General features: G+C 38.7%; 2 protein-coding genes across 3 annotated transcripts in view; both read left to right on the top strand.

Moving 5' to 3' along the window:
• The first annotated feature begins 759 nt into the window (after nt 1-759).
• Nucleotides 760-9,933, top strand: LOC121892094 (protein downstream neighbor of son homolog). Its single transcript, XM_042404897.1, has 12 exons — nt 760-1,350; nt 2,031-2,105; nt 2,233-2,433; nt 2,556-2,734; nt 3,869-3,944; nt 4,039-4,141; nt 4,579-4,687; nt 8,197-8,316; nt 8,421-8,619; nt 8,707-8,776; nt 8,935-9,068; nt 9,436-9,933. The coding sequence occupies exons 1-12, from the start codon at nt 898-900 to the stop codon at nt 9,574-9,576; spliced, it is 1,860 nt and encodes a 619-aa protein (XP_042260831.1). The 5' UTR covers nt 760-897; the 3' UTR covers nt 9,577-9,933.
• A 6,212-nt stretch (nt 9,934-16,145) lies between these two features.
• Nucleotides 16,146-21,390, top strand: part of LOC121892131 (protein SON) — a 53,893-nt gene continuing 48,648 nt past the window's right edge. The window contains exons 1-2 of one of the 2 annotated variants that reach the window (XM_042404975.1): nt 16,146-16,226; nt 18,499-18,714. Coding sequence is in view for 1 of the 2 variants with exons in the window: in XM_042404974.1 (XP_042260908.1) it covers nt 16,762-16,844; nt 18,499-18,714 (299 nt within the window). In the remaining variant the exon portion in view is untranslated. Of the gene's footprint in view, nt 16,227-16,743; nt 16,845-18,498; nt 18,715-21,390 lie in introns of those variants that run through there. The other variant, XM_042404974.1, reaches the window with a different exon arrangement.

Genomic DNA, 21,390 nt, shown 5'->3' with positions numbered 1-21,390 from the left:
ATGAGCAATCAAAAGGTCTCCTTTAAGCTAAATCATGCCTTAGTTGTTTCATTACTGAACATAACACCTGTAATTGAGACAAGACAAGAATACATGTGTTGTCAATATTAACAAAGTAAATTAAAAAATGTAAATAAAAATTAAAAAATGTTTAATATAAGTTAAAGTTAAACCACATCAAACAGATACACACTAGACACACACAAAAACAAACAGAAAAAAACCCCTTTAGATATGAAAATATTTAATCATGTTGTTTTAGAGAAATGTTAGCGTTTGTTACTTAGTTAATGTTTATATATCTATTTATTTAATATTTTTATCCACTTCTATATAAAAAAAAAAGACCAGTTAACTATATTTTCATACTTTTGACGCTAGGGACATGATGCGTTTAGGCTACTTGTAAAATGCAGACATTACACGTTACGCTAGGTTCATGAAGATATTACGGATTGACTTTGTATAATTCTAATAAATATGTGTATAGTTAGTTCACGTTTAGTGATGTTATTTTACATTTAATTCATTTTTTACGCCAAACCAGACATGACATTCATTATTTTTAACAAATATGTATAGTCATGGTATTTAAGGGGTTTTAAGTGACTTGCGTGGTGAAATCACGTAGTATTTCGTTCCTGTCATTTCGTAAGTGGTACATTTCCCTCATCACATTCTGCTTTAAACCTGACCATATTATAGTTCCTAAGCCGTTTGCATTGTCCATTTTTCCATGAGACCGGAACGCCACATGAGCGGGACCTTTACGTCATCATGCGACGCGCCAAATTTGTATAGTGCGGAAGGCTCAACAACAAAACATCGGCGGATCTAGTTTTATTGACAATTTGTCGCTGAATTTCAACTATTTTTGATAAGCAACATATCTTTAGTATGTCTCAGCAGGCAGGCTATTCGCCCAGCTTCAAGCGACCGGCTGAAATCATGCGAATGAGGAGGAAAAGAGCCCGAAGCGACGCCGGAGTCTTCCCTAGCCAGAGCGGCCAGGGTTCCGCTGGCAGTACCGGACAAAGCAGCTCACCCCAGGCTTGTGTCCGGCCTTTCTCCCCGGGGCCGCTTTTCAATAACCAAAACCGCTCCGGAGGAGGGATTAAACGCAGAAACCCCTTCGCAAACATTGAGAATACATACAGCCCGAAAAAGAAATTACTCATTTATAATGACGACGGAAGTGCAGAAGCTGGGGACAGTTACAAGCTGCAGAAATCGACTGAAAAGGAGGGAGAGGAGGACATGTCAACAGAGAAAGAGAGTCAAGGAGTTTTACCTTTCAGTGCAAGGTTGATTGAGGCCGAGAAACAGGAACGCCAAGATATTTCCAGCAAGGTTGGTATATTTATTTAATGCTACGCTTAAAAGTGTAGTTGTGTTGATAGAGCGGAACAACACGTTCAAAAATAGCAAATGAGTCAGATAGTCAATTTGTCAAGATACAAACTCTAGGAAACGCACGTTATCCGTTAGAGGTAGATTTACCAGGTAATGCACACAACAGAACTCTCCTTTGAGAAAGTCACATTTTTAAGAATGCTCGACATGACGTGTTATTAACCCTGTGTGCACAATTACGTGAACTGAAGCATTCTTAAAAGTTAATACTTTATTCAAATGATCGCCTCCTTATGTTTGTAGTGAGCAGACTTGAACCTAACAATTGTTTAAAGCTCTTTTGACAATATGTGGTTACATCTATCAGCTTTCGCTGGTTAGAGAGTAAACATTTACTAAATTTCAAAATTTTTGACGAGATATTGGAATTGAAATGGATATCTTGTTTAGAGATAGATGTTATTCAGGACGTGCTGAACATGCTGAATGTTTAAGCCAGGGACCAGAGAAGAATCCCACATCTCTGTGGTTGTTATTGTTGCATTTAGCGTCTAATTATGTCTGAGAAAGCACTACTGTGTTCATAAGATTAATGTGTGTAAGATCATTAGGGAAAAATGAATTTTGTTAAGGGGTGGCATGCATTTTCATAATTTCCATTTGCACATCTGCTGTAGAAGTGTCTCACTTTCTCTGAAGATGACTCTCTGTTCGAAGAAGAGGAGGAAGATGTTGAAAGTCCACTGCTGAAGGTACTTTTCTCACAATTACTTGACATATCCATAAAAAATATCTGTCTCTCCATTGTATTTGACATTGTGTAGCAAACCCATATAAAATACATGTTAAAAATGTCGTCTTCCATTTCTCTCTTCCCAGAGCCCCCGGGCCATTGCTCCTGTCTCCATAGCTCCTCCCGTCTGCACAGAGTATCCAGCAGACTGGAGCCTGAAGACTCGTCTCCTCTTCACCTCCCCACTCTCACTGTCTTGGGCAGAGCAGCCCAAAGCTCAGGAAGAAGCTCTGGGGCTCAGCCAGCACTGCAGAGCTCAGTTTAGTACCTTGCCACACACTCTACAGGTATAGTTTTAGTGTCATTATGTGGCATTACAGTAATTATCCCCATGTCTTCAAGAAGATGATTTTTACTGTGTAATGCCATGTTAAGTGCCACTCAATGAATCTTCACTGCCCCCCTGAAGGATCCCAGGTCCTGCTCTGAGCTTCGTTGTGCCTTCCAGCAGAGTCTGGTCTACTGGCAACATCCCTCCCTGCCCTGGATCTCTCTGTTTCCCAGGATCAACGCTGAGAGGAGCTTTACAGGAAAGAGCACTCCCTGGGCACAAGATACAGTACTGCAGCAGAGTCTCATGAGCGAATGGTGAGGCGGCATTGGTTCCAGGGTTGATGACAAAATTGGTCGGTCACACAACACTTCTCTCTACAAGTTTATGGCAGAAAAACCTCTAAAGGGCAGCGTATTTCTACTGTTTACCTTGCAATCATCTTGGCAAAAGATCAGATATTTGCTACGATGATAACTCGCCAGAGTTGTAAAATCCTGTCACTGGGAAGTATATGACAAAAATTGATATAATGAAATATTATATAATTGTTGGCCATATTGTTCCACTGGTCCTCCATCATACTTTCATATGTTAAAATACTCTACTTTGGATAATACTTTGTGGCGTATATGTTTTTTTTCCATGAAAAAGTTCTGTTAACTGTCCTGTGTTCTGTTCCCAATTTTCAAGTGTGTCTTAAAATAGCAGTCAGAGGTATGAGGTTTTCCTTGCCGTAATCATTCCTCCTGTTCATACTGGCTATTTAAAGTTCCCCTTCAGATTTGCTTTTGATGTAAGTGATGGAGGCCAAACTCCACAATGTGTCCATACAGTCATTTTGTGCAAAAATGCAAGTTGATGTGAAGCTTATATGAGGCTTCAGCAGTCTGAGTTCGTCATATCATGTGGATATCTGACACATTTACAGTCTTTTCAGCATCAAATTCCCTCTTTGGGTTTCCTTGTACAGTGTTTCCCTGTTGAGCTGTGGTAGAAATAGAGTAACAAAAAGAGGGACTTTGGCACTAAAAACTAACGTTGAAAGATATCTACTTGATTTGACTCATTTGGCTGAAGCTTCATATAAACTTTTAAATATATTTTTGCATAGATGGAGGACTGTGGATTTTGTCCCCCATCACTCACATTATAAGTGCATTATGTAAGAATCTTCTAATGGTCAGTATGAACTAGTGATGGGGGAAACAAAGCTTTCTGAAGCACTGAATCAATACTAAGCAATTTTATTGAAAATGGTTCACTGTTTCGAAGCATTGAAAAACTATGAAACTGTCCTTTAAAGTGTTACATCCAGTGACAGAACAATAAGAAAAACACTTTGTAGAGTAGAGGGGGACTTGAAAAAAGACTTCAATTGAACTTTAAGTTAACAATTGAACAATGTACAGTGCTAGTCATCTCACAGCCTTTTCTCTCTGTTGCTTTAGGTCAGTCAGTCTGTCATCCCTCTACAGTCTACTTAAGGCCAGACTGTGTCCTTATTTCTACGTCTGCTCTTATCAGGTAGGTGTTAGTGTTTAAGGTTTTTGTTTTCATTAAACTGAAATAATAAAGGTTTTAATAACAGCTGGACTTAATTTCTGTTCTGCTCTGGTAGTTTACAGTGTTGTTCAGGGCAGCAGGTCTTGGGGGCTCGAACAGCATCGTTGCCTTGATATCTCCCACAACTAGAGGGCTCAGAATGGCAATGAAGGCTGAAGGTGAGTCTTCACAGAGTAGAGTAATGTATATTTGTGTACAACTTAACATTGCCACACAGTTTGCACTTGAATACATTTTCTCGCTACATTTGGAACATCCTGCTTGATTTTGTCATCTCATGCATTCCTTGATAATACACAGTAGATGGCAGGTCAACTGTAAGATTTTTGTCTTTGGTTTTGGAATTGTATTATCTTATATGCCGCCATTTATAATTTAAAAAAACAACAACTTATCTTAACTTTCATTCATATATTTTTAAGTAAGCAAAGCAGTGACTGCGTCATTTATACAAATACAAATCTCAAACTGGACTTTTAACATTGTCATCTTTAAAGCTTAAGTCTTTTCACATTCTTCACTTATTTAATGTAATGAAATGTGTGACTGCATCATTAATTGCCTCCATGTTTTCTGCTTGCGTTGACTTGTTCAGGTATAGAGTTCAGTCTCCCTCTAGTGGAGGAGGGGAGGAAGAGCAGGGAGCAACAGAACCTGACAGGGAACCAGGGAGAGGAGGAGGAGCAGAAGGAAAAAGAAGAGGAGTAAGTTCAATTTGCATTTCTATTCTCTTTTTAGTGATTGACTTTGGTATTTTAATTTGTCATGCCCTTAATATCAATAGATAATATATATATCATATAAATACATTATTACCGATGTTTTTCTTCAGTAAACTTACCTAAAATGAGAAATAAATAAGCTCATCTGCAGAGCCCCACCAGGGGCATTAGCTGGACTGTTAACCATCAGGGGCTGAGCCCAGATTCTTCTCCATCAAAAAACTATTTAAAACACACTTTTGAATAGACTGTTTCCATGCATTTTTTTCTTGCATGTGAGAGCTGCACATAGCTGAAAATTAGGGAAGGTAAGAAGGGTTTGGATTTGATTTACCATATAATCTGCACATGAATATTCCAGCCACTTGAATGTCTCAAACCAAAATCATATCAGATACCTACTACCATTATTATTAGGCCTACATGATGGAAAATCCCGAAAACCCATAATTCAATGGCAATTTCATGAATGAAGGTTGAAAACAGCTAACTACTCAAAGTGACTGAGTAAACTTTAATAATTTGGTGGCGAAATCAATGCTGATGGACCTACTTGATATGAACCACAATATATGATTACACAATATACTGTATATTACACCTGACACTGACTTATAGTGATGTGTGTGTGATACATGTAAATCATTTAGATTCAGTGTTTATTTCCTAGTTTAATCTGACACCTCTCATGAGTGAGCAAACCTTTTAAACAGACTTAACATCATCAGCTCAGCTAGTAGCCTAAAGTTTTGTTTTATGGAAGCGTGTGGTAACTTAGCTGTCAATGTATGACATGAATCAGAAAAAAAGTTGGATGGGTCATAAACCTTGCCCCAGGTCTTGTCACTATTTGTAGGACTACCAGACCAATAAAATAAAACTTTTTTGCTATCTAACACAAGACTAGGCTAGTTTGGTGTCACTAGCCAAGGGGACGCACTAAGCTATCACTGCTAATGGTTAGCTGGCTATAGTGCAATGCAAAGTACGTTAGCTGTATATTAGGAGTGTGCCCAAAACCAAATACTTTATGCAGCAAAGCACAAATAGTAGGTTCTTTACGAAAATTTATAACTTTATATATACTTTATACTTAATATATATATACTTAACAAATTTTTTTTTAATTATTTGTTTTCGGGAAGAAAAAAAATGTCAAATAACAGCACATAGGTCTTTTACATTGGTATCCCAGTCTCTCTCCTCTGCTCTGCTGGGTATGTCTATTAGCAGCTCTTAATGAGTGGAGTCACATCAACCTGCCACATGACGTACATTTCCTTATTTGGACATCACTCTCAGAGTTGGGGGTGTTCCCCAGAGATAAAGCTGAGCTATTGACGCAAGGGAAGTGCTTACAATGCTTCATAACTTGTTGTTACCCTTCTCCTTTCCACAAAGTTAGGTTGTAAAAACATAGGCAATAAATGAAAAGTGCAAAGCAATAATGGCCTTTGACATTCTTCTCCACATGTTACACACTGTGCTGTCTCTGTGTTATGGGTGTATAAATAAGTAGAGGTCTGTCCGAGGGTTGGCGATGCACTCGGTTTGGCTCAGTAGTCAGCGCAGTCGCCTATGATCTGGGAGAGTCCTGTTGGAGACATGGTGTGGGGACCTCCTTTGTAAGATAGTTTATTCATAAACACTCATTTTAACACTTAAATATCCTAAAACTAAAAGCATAAAAATAGGATAAAGCATAAAAACTGGATTTTTACACCTATTTCCATTTTTATTCGAATACAAATCTAAATAATTTTGCTGCCTCAACAAATATAGATACAAACATAAACACTGGGCTCTCTGCACATCCCTAATGTATATAACTTGTGCTCTGCTCATATCATGTTTACCTAACTTGGATCCCATACAGACATTTACACACCTTCTTTTCCTGGCTCAGCGTGAGAGGATCTTTATGCCAATGTTTCAGCTTCAATCCCTTTATCTCTACAGCTTCAGATGCCCAGGCTAAGCGATGCCTATGTACCCCACACTGAACTCTTGTAACAGCCTACAGTACATGTCAAGTCTGTTTCTCAGGCCCTGTCTACATCTGGCATTAACATTTGTCTTGGGTGATCCGATCACAAGTGGACAGCTCACCAGGTATTAACATGCGTCTCCACATGCGTCTTAAATGACCACTTGTGATTGGATCTCACTCACCCGCTCTATATGCAAATAAACACATACATCATTTCCGTTTGCAAAGACCAAAGTTGTTCGTTTTTAACTGGCAGGAGGACTGGGGGTCTGTGTACCCTCCATCAAAATGATGGGACTGATTAGAGACTGCTTTCTCAAGGATCTTAGATAGAAATGGAAGGTTAGATATAGGTCTATAATTGGCTAAAACACCTGAATCAAGAGTAGGCTTCCTAAGAAGAGGTTTAATTACAGCTGCTTTAAAGGACTGTGGTACATAGCCTGTTACTAAAGACAAATTGATCATATCTAGTAAAGAAGTGCTCACTAAGGGTAAGGCTTCCTTAAGCAACCTAGTTGGGATGGGGTCTAAGAGACAGGTTGATGGTTTAGCTGAACAAATCATTGAAGTTAGTTCAGACAAGTCTACTGGAGAAAAACAGTCCAAATATATGTCAGGATTTACTACTGTTTCTAAGGTGCCTGTGTTTGGGGAGAGAACGGTGCTTGTTGAGGGCAGGAGGTGGTTAATTTTGTCTCTAATAGTTAGAATTTTATCATTAAAGAAGCTCATAAAGTCATTACTACTGAGAGCTATAGGAATACATAGATCAGTAGAGTTATGACTCTTTGTCAGCCTGGCCAAAGTGCTGAAAAGGAACCTAGGGCAGCTTTTATTCTCTTCTATTAATGCTGAGTAATAGGCGACTCTGTCATTACAGAGGGCCTTCCTATATGTTTTAAGACTATCTTGCCAGACTAAGCGAGATTCTTCTACTTTGGTGGAACGCCAAATCCTTTCCAATTTTCACGATGTTTGCTTTAATTTGTGGGTTTGGGAGTTATACCATGGAGCTAAACTCTTATGTTTTATTATCTACTTTTTTAAGGGGGCGATGGAGTCGAGTGTTTTTCTTAATGAGCCAGCAGCACTATCAACAAGATTATCAATTTGGGAGGGACTTTAACATAAGAGTCCTCTGTAGTATTGAGACATGGCAGTGAATTCAGTACTGATGGAATTGCTTCCTTAAATTTATCTACAACACTATCAGATAGACATCTAGTGAGGACATTTTTGTCTAATGGTGTGTAATCCAGTAATAGGAATTCAAAAGTTATTAAAAAATGATCTGATAGAATAGGATCTTTTGTACTTTTTCTTCCCAAAAACAATTTTGAAAATATTTGTATGAAACAAATATTCGTAAAAAAAAACAAACACTATTTGTGCCTTGCCAAATAATGTACACCCCTAATACCTACAGGCACACCCCTAATACCTACAGGCACACCCATAATACCTATGATTATAATGATTGGCATGATTTTCATTGCAGGTGCTCTGACCTGAAGGAGGGTGAGGACTGTCAGACAGGCGATGATGAAGACTTCTCCTGGCTGAAGGAGATGGGAGTCCAGGACAAAATCAAGAAGCCAGATAGCATCACTATACAACTGTATCCTCCTGCTTCACTGACTCTGCCTGTCAGCCGTCATGTTTGTGTTTCATACCATATTTCAGTTAGAACCACCAGTCCAAACTCCTTAACTGCTTGTCCAGTCGTAAGGAGGGTCACACAGTGTCTCTGGACCATAAACCAGAGTCTGTGGTGTGTGTGGAGGGATCAGACACTTTCACCCTAATCAACTTCCTCATCAACTGCAAGAGTTTGGTGGCAGCAGCTGGTTCCCAGGCCGGGTTACCCCCTACACTGCTGGCTCCCATTGCTTTCAGAGGAGCTACAATGCATACACTGAAGGTATGGAGGCACACACACACACACCTACAGTGTATACACACATAGCTGTTAGTTTGTGTGCATCAGTCTGAGTCTGTGTTTTTTCAGGCCCGCAGTGTGAATGTGAAGAGCCAGGTTGGTTCTACCTACCAGAACATCAGCAGTCTGGAGATCACAGGTACACAGCTGCACCATCCAATCTCATTGATCTAACAACCATTGTTTTCAAATTGCACAGCTTATGTTTTCTATTTCTATTCATTCACTGAACCAAAATCATTACTGTAGGCAGCTTTTCGTGTAGTTAAATGTTTTCTTGTTTCATTTTTCCTCCAGGACCCATCCTCCCCTCCTCTCTCCACACCATCACAAACCTCCTTCGACCTGCACAGAAAGGAAACTTCTCAGCTGCTCTTTACTCACACACACCTACAGCTGTCATGAACATACACATCAATGACAAGCAACAGGTAAGACTGGCAAATACTTTTGATGTAGGGACAAGACATGTACCATAGTTACCTGTACTGCACATTTGATCATTCAGAGGTCCTTGACACTCCCACAAGTGCTTTCACATACTATGGTTGATAAGAAAGCAAAAAAAGTTGGATAAATACTTAAGAATTCATACAGGTGTCAGATGTCACATGTGAAGCAAAAACTAGAGCATCACAGAGATGTCAATCAAGCATGACCACATCAGATCTGTGCGTCTTGACTCCATGTTTCATGTGTGTCATTTGAATACTGGTAGAGATTATCCGTCTGTTTCCAAGAGAATTGCATATGTCTGTATGTCTGTATTGCACCACTTAGCAGACACTGTGTTTGCAGCGTACAGGTGGGTCAGTGGACCTGTCTGGTTGTGGTGTCCATCCTGCCTCCATCCAGCAGCTGCAGCAGCCCTCCAGCCTGGGCAACACTGCTCTGACACACATCACCATGAACAACTTCAGCTACACTTGGAAGAAGTGACAGAGAAAGTCTTGGTGACTGTGTGTTCCTGGAACTATTTGCCTTCGAAGAACTAGAAAGCGTGTGATGGAAATTTCCATTTTGTTGCACATAAGAACTGCACTACTACTGTGTCTTTTACTGTGTGTTTCTTCTACAGTACCTTTAAAAACAGATCTAGCTGTTTCACTGTACTTTTAATCTCTTTTAAAGCTATGAACTTTTACTGCTTCAATTGTTCTGGTTTTATTACTCATAGTCTAGGTAGCTTGTTTAAAATTGCTTTTAATTTTATTATTTTGGCATAAATTGTGTATTTTTCCCCCCATGGAATTTTATCTATGAAACATATCCAAATAAATCACTGGTGCATTGTTAGATGGTTTGAGTGTCCTTACTATCGGAACAGACAGAACTGTCACCAGTTTATAAAGTTTGCACTGTTAGTGCAATTTTTGAGGTTACTTTCCAGAAAAGGTAATGCTGAGGAAGTTCTTTGTGACATTCTTTGAGTGTTTGGGAGTTTTTAATAGTCACATTTCAGGAATGTATGGTTACAATATGTGTTTGTCTTGCTTGTTTCACACATAAACTTTTATCCAGTATTTCATTTGTTATGATGGTGCATTTTGTTAAGACTAATTAGAGTTCAAGCTGCACCACAGCCTGAAAAACTTAAAGGTGAAATACTGCAGATTCTTTGTCTCTTCTCAAGAAGCAACAGTGTCCTCTGCTGTTTGAAGAGAGAAGTGAAAAAGCTTACAGCACCCTGTATTCCCAGGAGGTCTCCCATCCAAGTACTAACCAGGCCCAGCTATTTAGTGTATGTAAATATGGACGTGTCTCCACTTCCTGTCACTATGCAAAAGTGAAAAAATACATATCTCCTTTCTGGGAGCTGCAATCTTGCTTGTGTGGTGTCATTTGGAGCCAGAGTCTGTGCGGTAGAGTCAGGCATGCCCCCTCAATCGTCCCGCTGCCTGACAGGTTTGAGAGCAGCTGTCACAGCTTTCAATCATGACGTCACATCCCCTTCTTATATTGTCAACTAATTAAAAACAAACTCATCAGAAAACTTAGCACTTGAACAAACATCAGCGTGACAAGAACAGAAATTATCTTTGGGAAAAATTTATTTGACATGTACTTTGACTTTTTAGTTTGGCTCATATCCTATCCGCTAACATGGAGGAGGCGGGTTTTATGACCTATACTGTAACCAGCCACCAGTGGGCGATTGAGATGTGTTTGGCTTCACTTTTGGGGAGCTGTCATGACATCCATATTTATATACACTCAATGCTGACCCTTAGCTTCCGAAATCTGATGAGATCGGGTGTGTTCAGGGTGGTATCATGGATGTATAAAGAGAACTGATTACAGGAAGAGCACTGGGCTTTGAAGCAAATTTGACATAGCAGCCAAACTATGTAATTTCAACGTCATGTGATGCACACTGGCCCAAAAAGACTTTTCCCCATAGACTTACATTGTTAAAGATATGTCTGTAGATCAGCAGATACATTTTTTTTAGAGTCACAACCCCTACGAAATGACTCGTTTCACTATAATAATTTGATATGTGCGGTCCAACCACATTTTGAATGTCTAGAAGAGCCGCACAATTCAATTGTTTTATCCCCATTCAAGTTAGCCAGAGGGCTAAACCAGAAGTAGCCAGCTCGGCCGGCTTCATGCGCCACTGAGCAACTTTCTTAGGAATGAACGGGGTCCTGCCTCCGACAATGTATCCGGTTCTTATTATACATCCAGGGGTGGTATGGCCATAAACAACAGTTCTCCCCAGTTATAGGTCCTTTATCAATGGGGTTGTCAGCGTTATGTGTAAAGACAATGTGCAGGCTTTAGGTAAGAACCTCATTAATTTCTCAGTGGGAGAAATATAAGAGAAGTAAGGGGAAAAGGAATCCTTTACACAGTTCTGCACAGATGTGGAGGACTACAAGGGACTTATTCATCAATAAATAAATGCTGAGATAAATACAGAAAGAAAAAGGATGATGCTCAAGTCAATAAATAAACGAATGCCAGTCAGAAAATAAATACTTGTAGTTTCTACATATCTGCAAATCTACATTTACAGAAGTGGCTGAAAATATTGGTACCCTTCCACCTTTAAAAAAAAAAAAAAAAAAAAAAATTCTCTGTATTAAGTTGAAACTGACAGAAGTATATGGTATCCATCATTCTTTGTTTCACACTGAATATAACTGAAACTTTGTTTTTGATTTACAACTAAACATATTATTAAATACAATAAAACAAATGAAAATGGCATAGTCAAAATATTGGTACACTTAACTTAATATTTTGTAGCACATCCTTTGGAGGCAATATCTGCAGTCAAGCGCTTTCTGTAACTCTGAATAAGGTTTTTACACTTCTCCACTGGTAGTTTGGCCCACTCTTCATGAACAAACTGCTCCAGTTCTCTCAGGTTTGATGAGTGCTGTCTCCTAACTGCAAGTTTCAGCTCTTTCCACAGATGTTCAGTGGGATTCAGATCAGGACTCATAGCAGGCCACTTTATAACAGTCCAACATTTTCTTCTCACCCACTCTTGGGTGCTTTTTGATGTATGTCATTATCCTGCTGGAAAACCCATGACCTGCGACTATGACAGGTCAGACACTGTACAGCATACAGCCCAGTCTGACACTGGACTGTATGTTTCGCTCCAAAATGCCTTGATAGTCTTCTGATTTCATTGTGCCCTGCACAGATTCAAGGCACCCAGTGCTTGAGGCAGAAAGCAACCCCAAACATCACTGAGCCTCCTCCATGTTTTACAGTAGGCATGGTGTTCTTTTCTCTGAAGGCTTCATTTTTTCTTCTGTAAATATAGACTTGGTGTGATTTACCAAAAGGCTCTAATTTTGTTTCATCTGTGTAATGGAAGTCCAGTCTGGCTTTTTTGTGTCTCCCTCTTAGAAGTGGGTCTTCTTCTACCATGGAGCCCATTTTCATTCAGACAGCAACGGATGGTGTGAGTTGAAAATATTGTACTTTAGAGATTGTACTTGAAGATCAGTTTGGATCTGTATTGAAGTTTTCCTTGGTTGCTTCTCAACCATTCAAGCAATCCCTCTGTTCAATCTCGGGCCAATTTTCCTTGTGTGACCACATCCAGAGATGTTGGCTACAGCTCCATGGGCCTTTAACTTCTTTATAATATTGGCAACAGTGGTCACAGGAACATCAAGTTCTTTGGAGATGGTCTTGTAACCTTTATGTTGAACATGCTTGGCTATCACCTTTTTTCTAATATCGTCAGACCACTCTCTAGGTTTCCTTCTGTTTTCCGTGTTCAGTGTGATGCACACAGTGGCACAAAACAGCAGAGTGAGCATTTTTCTCCTTTTAAACTGGCTACATGAGTGATTATAAGATTGAAAACACCTGTTATACTAATTAAAACACAAAAGTCTGCTTAAAGTATCAGTATAAATCAATTATTTCTTACAACTTCTAAAGGCTAACAATAATTTTGTCCAGGCTATTTTAGAATGTCTTAATAGAATAAACATGAATTCAGTTATTTTCACAACTTTTTTGTTTTGTTCCAGTGTAAACCAAACATAGCCATGCCTTGATAATAAAATATCTTTTAATTTCAACACTGTTCAGGTTGAATGGTGCATTATTTTAATAAAATGCAAGGGTACCAATAATTTCAGTCATGTCTATTTATTTACGTCTGACCACATTTTTAATTTGTCAGTATTCCCACATCACATTTCATATTTCCAGTAAGTAATAGTTCATAAGAGACTGTCCTCCCATGACAACACAATTGGTAGTAATGTCAGGTGCCCAAGAACGACACATAGTTAGGTTTGAGTGACAGATGCAGTCTAGTGCATGTAGTAATTATGACCTGGTGTAGTGCTAGGATTGGCCAGGTGTCAATGCTTGCATCGCTAGCCTACTACCTCCTAACTGTATGTTCAGTGGGTGTCTGATGTTGAGTGATGGGAAACGTTAATTCTGAAGGACTGTGAGTTAACAGTTTGAGTCAAGCATAGAGGCTGTATTATGTGTAGCTTGGAAAATAGCGATATGGGGCACTGAATTTGACCCTGCTCAGCTTCCAAGATCAGACAAGGTCGGGCATGTTCAGGGTGGTATGGCAGCAAGCCGTCAGACTAACCATACATAGGCCTTTTATAGATGTTCGTCACCACCAGCATTGATATATGCGTTTAGCATGCACGCATAAAGAGAGCATGCGTTTTAAAGATTTGGAGAGAGAGCTTTTAGATTAAAGTGATCCACTTTCTCTACATGAGCTGGAGATGTTAACGACTGTTATAACATAATGGTCCTCTCTGTGACTCCATAACCATAATTAAATGAGTCTCACACTGTTCTCATGTTTTCTGTATTTGAATCTAACATGCTATCTAAAATCCATGAATAAAAGCACTCACCAGGTTTTGCTGGAAAAAAGACAAATTATTCATTCCTTTTCCCTCCTTCATCTTGCCTTCCACCTGATCTACGTCTTAAAGCTCTTTCTCCACTGAAGGTGGCAGGTTCAACTTTTGAATGCAGTTTTGCACACAAAACAGTTTTGCAGTTTTGTGTGTAGGCACACTGTGGATTTTGGCCACCATCACTTACACTGAAAGCACATTTGAAGGGGATCTTTTAATAGCCAGTATGAACAGGAGGAAGGATTACAGCGAGGAAAACCTCTTTCACTGCTCATATGGACACCTCACTGTTGTTTTTAGACACACTTGAAAAAATTAAAATTGTGAAACTGCCTATCTCTCTTTGTCTACATATATATACTCACCAGCCACTTACCACAGGAACATCTGTGCCGTCTAATGTAATCCAATACAACAGCTCTGCCATAAATTCTATTTTAAAGCTATAATATGTAACTAACTTTAGAATATGTAAATATCTAAAAACAACTAAACTTATATTATATATTTTGTTCAGTTGTGTAGTTACATTATCCCAAATGTTTCCAAAAATTTTCAAAGCCAGAGAAATCTGTAATAATCTGTAATTTACCGTAATCAAGGTAACGGTCCGTTTCATTTGGTTGCCTGGCAATGGCGTCATACCCCTCTACCAAAGAGTATACACGCACAAGATGCATGCATCGGGTTTGTGTTTGTCCATTACACTTCTGCTACCAAAGAGTATACACCTACAAGATAACACATTGGTGGTGTGGTTGTTCGACAGAAACAGTTATATATTGACTTTTATTCAGTTTTAACCCACATTTTTATTATAAACTTTTTAGATCTTGGTCGTTTTTAATTATATCTTTTAACTAGATGAAGGATTTTAGTCATCAGACATCTGGATCTTAAGTTATCAGAGAAACAAGCTGGGCAAATGTTAGGAGCAGCTCGGCTAGCAGCCCTTCCCGGAAGTCCTGTGCTCACTGAACATCATTGGAGAAACACTGATTTTTTACGTGAAACAGTTTTATTCAGTATTTTTTACTGGTTTTACTCCCCGTGTATGTATGTTTTTGGAGAGGAGGAGACCTCTACAGATAATTTGCTCCTGGTAGAAAGATCCTGAATGATGCACACTAGAGTAATCCTAACCTGGAGAAGCTGGTTGTTCAGCAATGAACACAACAACTCCTATGATCCCATGCTACTTCACAACGTCATCACACTCGTCTTTAGCTCTTGTTTTGATTGAGAGACCCTTAAATTACATATTGTGTGTTTAATGAAGCTTATACATTTTCATTTTTGCTGACATTGTCAGAAAGGTGATAATTCTACTTTATGTTTATTATTGAGGTCATGGTAGGTGGTGGTGGTGTACTGGGGTGCATTATATTGAATGATGCTCCTAATATTTTGTCCACTCCATTAATACGAGGGGGGCAAAACATTAGAAAGACTTTTCAATAATGCACTATTCACTAATGCACCATGCAATATAATCAGTATTGGGTGTAACGCGTCATAAAGTTACTGTAATCACATTACATTTGTCTGTAACGCAGTAATGAAACACATTACTGTTCCTACATTCAGTAATAACATTAGAGTTACTAATCAAAAAATTCTGTCGTTGCTCGCGTTACACAGGTTCTTCAATTATCTGCATAAAAAAAATAATCATTGGTGCCTTTCATGCTCGCTTGCAGAACAATCACCTGACCTCTCATGACGTGACTTTGGCTATAGTTCCGACACACACGTACACAAATGTGTGGGAATAAAGACAAAAATGGCAGAGTGGTCTACAACTCTTGAAGGGTAGAGGTATGCACATTACTTCGAATTTGTTATGCGAAAGTCAAGAATGTGATGGTAAAGTGCAAGTTGTGCCCAGGCCAGGGACAACTATCCACTGCTGTGAACACAACATCAAATCTCTCCAAGCACCTGTAAAGGCAACATGTCAACACAAAGCTAGTAGCCAAAGACTCCCGGACCTAGAGTGATGCTCAAGCTGAGTGTATGCCGATCCCAAGCAAGCAGCCAAAGCTTGATTTTCAACAAGTAACGTTAACGTTAACAAAAGCAGAAATGAATAGGCTTGTAGCATCGTACACAGTAGAGAAAATGCTGCCTGTTTCTACAGTGGAGTCTCCGTCTTCCAGAAACATACTCAGCAAAATGCGATAACAGGGAACGGACGGCCACCATCATAAGACAGTAAAACCTTTTCTTTTTTATGTCCTCCTTATTAAGATAGGGATTTGCTCTGATACGTGGGCATATGTAAGGTTTAACGTTATATTGGTAACTGGCAATTACACGACAATGCATCTCAGGCGTTGTTGCGGAGTAATGCAAAAGTAATGTAACGAGTAGTGTAAGTAATAACCTTTCACAGGGAGTAATAAATCAAAGTAATGCAGTACTTTAAAAAAAAATGTAACGAGTAATGTGTAATGCATTACATGTTTTGAATAACGACCCCAACACTGAATATAGTGCACTCCAGTACACCACCACGACCTACTACGACCTCAATTATAAACAAAGTAGAATTATCTCCTTTCTGACAACGGCAATAGAAAGTGAAAATGATATATTTATGTTCCTAAGAAAGTGCTCTGTGACTGTATATATATAGGTATAACGACTGGGTCAATGTCTGAACAGGGAAAAAAGAGCGACACGAGACCGGATCATAACTGCAGATAACAGTTCCTACCCGGACCTGCAATCAGATGCACACGTAAACATGGCAGCCAACATAGAGCAAATATTCCAAGATTTTATATTGAATAAGATCAGAGAAATTGAAGACCAGAATGAAGAAAAAACGTATGTCAATGTTGTGTTTCGCTTTCATCTTAGTGATAGTTAAATGAAATAAAGTAGCTAGCCAGTGAATCAAACTGAAAACGCAGGAGTTTCCAGCTATAGTGGCCGGTTGCCGCTTTGTTACAAAATGTTACCGTACAAGCTAACAGTAGCTATATATTTATAGTTATATTTACACATTGGGAAAGAGCCGTTAACTGTGCTATTGGTGTGGCTTGCGGGATGTCAGTAAAGCCCCGTTTACAGTAGTTCGTCAGGAGTAAACCGGTCCCATGTCTATATAATGTGGAAACAAGGAGATATAATGTCGAACACAGTTGTACTGGTTTAGGAAGCTAATTTACATTGTGCATGCATGGTCCTCCATTTACACAGGCAAGAAGCATTTTCTTCCTGCCTGCTTGCACATTAAGATTCTTGTATGCGTCTTAGAGTTCCCAAGTGCCCAGAAATAGAGACTAAATGTGTGATTTCCTTCCTACAAGCTTTTCTCTTTTCAATGTCTGAAGTTCCTGAGCCATAACCACATATAATAAACCTGAAATGCAATATTAAATCTCATATGATATTGGTTCAGCATCATTTCCCTGTAAGAAGTACAGACGGGTGACAAATTAAAGGAAAAACCAACGTAAAATATCTTAGTAAGGTGTTGGGCCACCACGTACCACCAGAACAGCTTCAGTGTGCCTTGACATTAATTTTGCAGGTCTCTGGAACTCTTTTGGAGGGATGAACACCATCGTTCCAAAAGATGTTCCCTCATTTGATGTTTTGATGATGGTGGCTTAGAGTGCTGTCTAACACATTGGTCCAAAATCTCCTGCAGGTGTTTAATGATGTCTTTCCCATAGATCTAAATGCAGATGTCAGTTTAGTCACTGTTCTTATTGAAACTCTCGCCAGTTGAGCAGTCTTTGTGACTGAAGCTGCTGCCATCCATGCCCCAACAATGAATCCTCTTTCAATTTCACTTAGTTCTTTTCCTCTTGCCACCTTGATAGAAAATCAGAATCATCTGGGCCTGCTCAATATTTTTATACATGTCACAATGCATTGCACCTGTGTGGGAGTATCTGCATTCATTATGTTTCTCCACTCATTTATTCCAATTTTTCCTTTAATTTGTCACCTGTCTGTAGCTCCAGGCTTTAATTCCTGGCAGCTGTTTTAAAGATAAGATATTTTAGGCCCATGTGCTGGTTTTATTCAGCAGATTTATCCTGATAACTCAGTTATTTTCACTAGCAATATTGATTAGTTGCTTGGTCCATAAAATGTCCCAAAGCCCAACATGATGTCTTGTTTTGTCCACAACTCAAAGATATTCAGGTTATTCTCACAGAGAACTAAAGAAACCAGAAAGCATTCACAGTTGAGAAACTGGAAGCAGAGAATTTGGACATTTTCTTCTTTAAAAAATTAACTCAAAATGATACATCAGTAACCAAAATAGTTTGTGATCAATTTGATCGTTGGCAATGAATCGATTATTTGACTTATTGTTGCAGCTCTAAACTCAACAACTTCTTGGAACACGCCTCTGAATTAATTTACACATCTAAGCCCACGTTTCCTGTTACAGAACATTTAACAAACTTGGTCTAAGCTGTGTTGGCAGCCATAATAACAATGATCTCTTATTGTACATCAGTGCTGCTGAAGGAGTGGGTGCTTGCAGTGAAACGGTTACAGCAGAGAAAACCATCTCAGAGAGAGACAAACAAGGAGACTTCAGGTGCACCGGTTCACAGAAGAAACATAAAAAGCACAAAAAACACAAAAGCAAGAAGAAGAAAAGGAACCAGGAGAAGGAGAGCAGTTCAGAGTCTGGGGCAGAATTGGACACAGGAACTAAACATCAACCCAGGTGAAACTTTACCCTACATATAAATGTACACCATAAATATGTAAATGAGCACCACACCGCTTCACTGGGTGATATGTTCCTTCATCATGAAGAGTTTGGTCATGTTAATTTATTTAGAAACAGATGAATAACAGTGATCACGTTTTCAGTCTTCAGTCAGAGTAGTTCCGTGTAAGACAGATGCTACTGAGAAATATACAATGTGTGGGTCAGAGTCTGAATGATGGTAGGATGAGATGGACTTGTATGAGCATTATATTCAGAAGAGGAAATATAACAGACATGCTGGGAAGGACAGACTGAAGGCAACAGCTGACACTAATGTTACCTTGGTCTTGGTCAGGAGCACTTACGTAACTTGGTTCAAAATTTGGATTCTTTATCGCCTCCAGCCATCAACAGCATAACAGAATCTGAAGGGAAAGCTGTTTTCTATGTTTAATGCGTTTGGATTTTGTCTGAGCAATTGTTTGATAGTGACAGATCAGAGCTCCGCATTTTTAAATGACGTCATTATTTTGTTTATTTTGCTCTTTAATTTATAATTCAAGTAACTTGTCTGTTCTGTAAATTCTTAATGTACTATGATTTTGCGTACTGTAGGTCATGTCAGTGGTTAAAAATGGTTTGATTATGGAAAACTGTCCACTGTATGTGATAAATTATAAAGATTAATTGACTATTTATTGTTAATGTGGCCGACTATCAATTGAATAATTGCTTAAAATTTGCATCTCTATATAATTGTATATGTTTTAAATCTAAACATCATAATAAATTCACAGCTGTTATGAGCCCTAGGCAGGTGCCTAATATTAAAGTGCACCTGTCAATGGTAGGTTAAAGCTATCTAGGTATATTTCTAGCTGAGAAATAGAGACTTCCTCATCGTACACTACATACGGTTGTGCTCATAAGTTTACACACCTTGGCAGAATCTGCAAGATGTGTACCATTCCTAGTGTCTATAGTTGTGACCATAAAACTCAATTTTGGTCTCATCACTCCAAATAACTTTGTTCCAGAAGTTTTGAGGCTTGTTTAGGTGCTTGTTTGGCATATTTCAAGCGGGTTGTTTTGTGGCATTGGCACAGTAACGGCTTTTTTCTGGCAACTTGACCGTGCAGCCCATTTTTGTTCAAGTACCTCCTTATTGTTCATCTTGAAACAACCACATGCAACTTTTAGCTGAAGTTGTATGTGGGTTTTTTCTTTGCAATCTGAACAATTTTCCTGGTTCAACTCCCTTTTCTCGCAGGTCCTTGACAGTTCTTTTGCTTTCCTCATGGCTCAATATCCAGTAAAGTCAGAGCAGCCCTGGATGAAATGTGCAGGGTCTCTCAAGAGCGAGGAAACCCATTGACTATTTATACACAGACACTAGTTACAATCAAACAAGTCACGGGTGTGGAAACTTACCCTCCATAGCCATTTAAACCTGTGTGTATCAACTTGTGTGTTTATTATCAGGTTATGTAAACTTTTGATCAGGGCCATTTTGGTGATTTCAGTTGTCATTATGATTTAAAAAGGGCAAACACAATTATGTGAAAATACCTGACCACTATCCCTAAATAAAACAAAAGTTTTCAGCATTATCAGTCATATTTTCCAAAAAAATGGTCAATATTTCACAAATTCTTCCAGGGTATGTAAACTTATGAGCACAACTGTACCTTCTAATTCATCAAACACTCAATCATCTTTAGGAAAGTATTTTCAATTTTGTCATCTGATTTGTGGTTTTGTGGCATCAGTGGCAATCATAATGTAATATTAATAACAAAAGTATCTATTGCAATAAATTACATTAAATTGGCATCTTTTTGCATATAGTTACATAACTAGCATATACTGTATACATCATTGCCTCATATAAGAATTACAAATAGCTTCATAGTCATGCTTATCTGGGAAATCCTAACTAGTGTTTGCTAGTTATCTTCTACTGCTTTCCTTCTAATGGGTTTGGCTTGCCATGTTATTTGATATTTACCTGGTAGCAAGTTGGCAGTTTTATAATTATATAATGTCCATATTCCATTGCTGAGAGCTGTCGTATCATTAACTGAAACGGACTCCCTGACAAAGCTTTAGTGGAGCACACTATTTGACATTTGTCATTTCAGGAGCAAACATCTGGATTTACATTTTACCTATTATAAATGTAAATATAAAAACGCCTGGGTTGGTCCTGATCTAGCAACATTTTTGATATGCACAAGATTATTTTTGTATTGTCATAATCCTGACATCCAATTTCTAATCGGAGTGCCAGGGCTTTACTTATGATTTGAATTATCTGTGCGCCTGTGAGCTTTTCTTCATGCAGTATGTGTCTGGGGGGGCTGTACCCAGGCTTGAACATGGAATAAGCTGCTGTCTTAAATCAGGTGCTGAATACAAGCAGATAGCAGCTTTCAATTCATTGAAAACTACATTGCACATTTGCACGCCTTTTTCTTAGTAAATCTGGTCCACTGTTTCCAAATGTATTTGAACATATCTTTAATTGCTGATTCTCATATATCTGGAATAAGATAATATTGGCTAGTCGGCCTGGCCTGGCACAATGTTGAATCTGCATAATATGTCAACTTTATATGATGCATTTAATCTTGCTAGCTGTGCTTCCTGTAAGGTTGCAGAATAAAGTGAAAGTTGAATTGACCCTTT

This window comes from Thunnus maccoyii, chromosome 24, assembly GCF_910596095.1.
Source record: "Thunnus maccoyii chromosome 24, fThuMac1.1, whole genome shotgun sequence".
Lineage (NCBI taxonomy): Eukaryota > Metazoa > Chordata > Actinopteri > Scombriformes > Scombridae > Thunnus > Thunnus maccoyii.
Note: the sequence above shows the minus strand (reverse complement) of the source record. Positions and strands in the feature narration are given on the sequence as shown.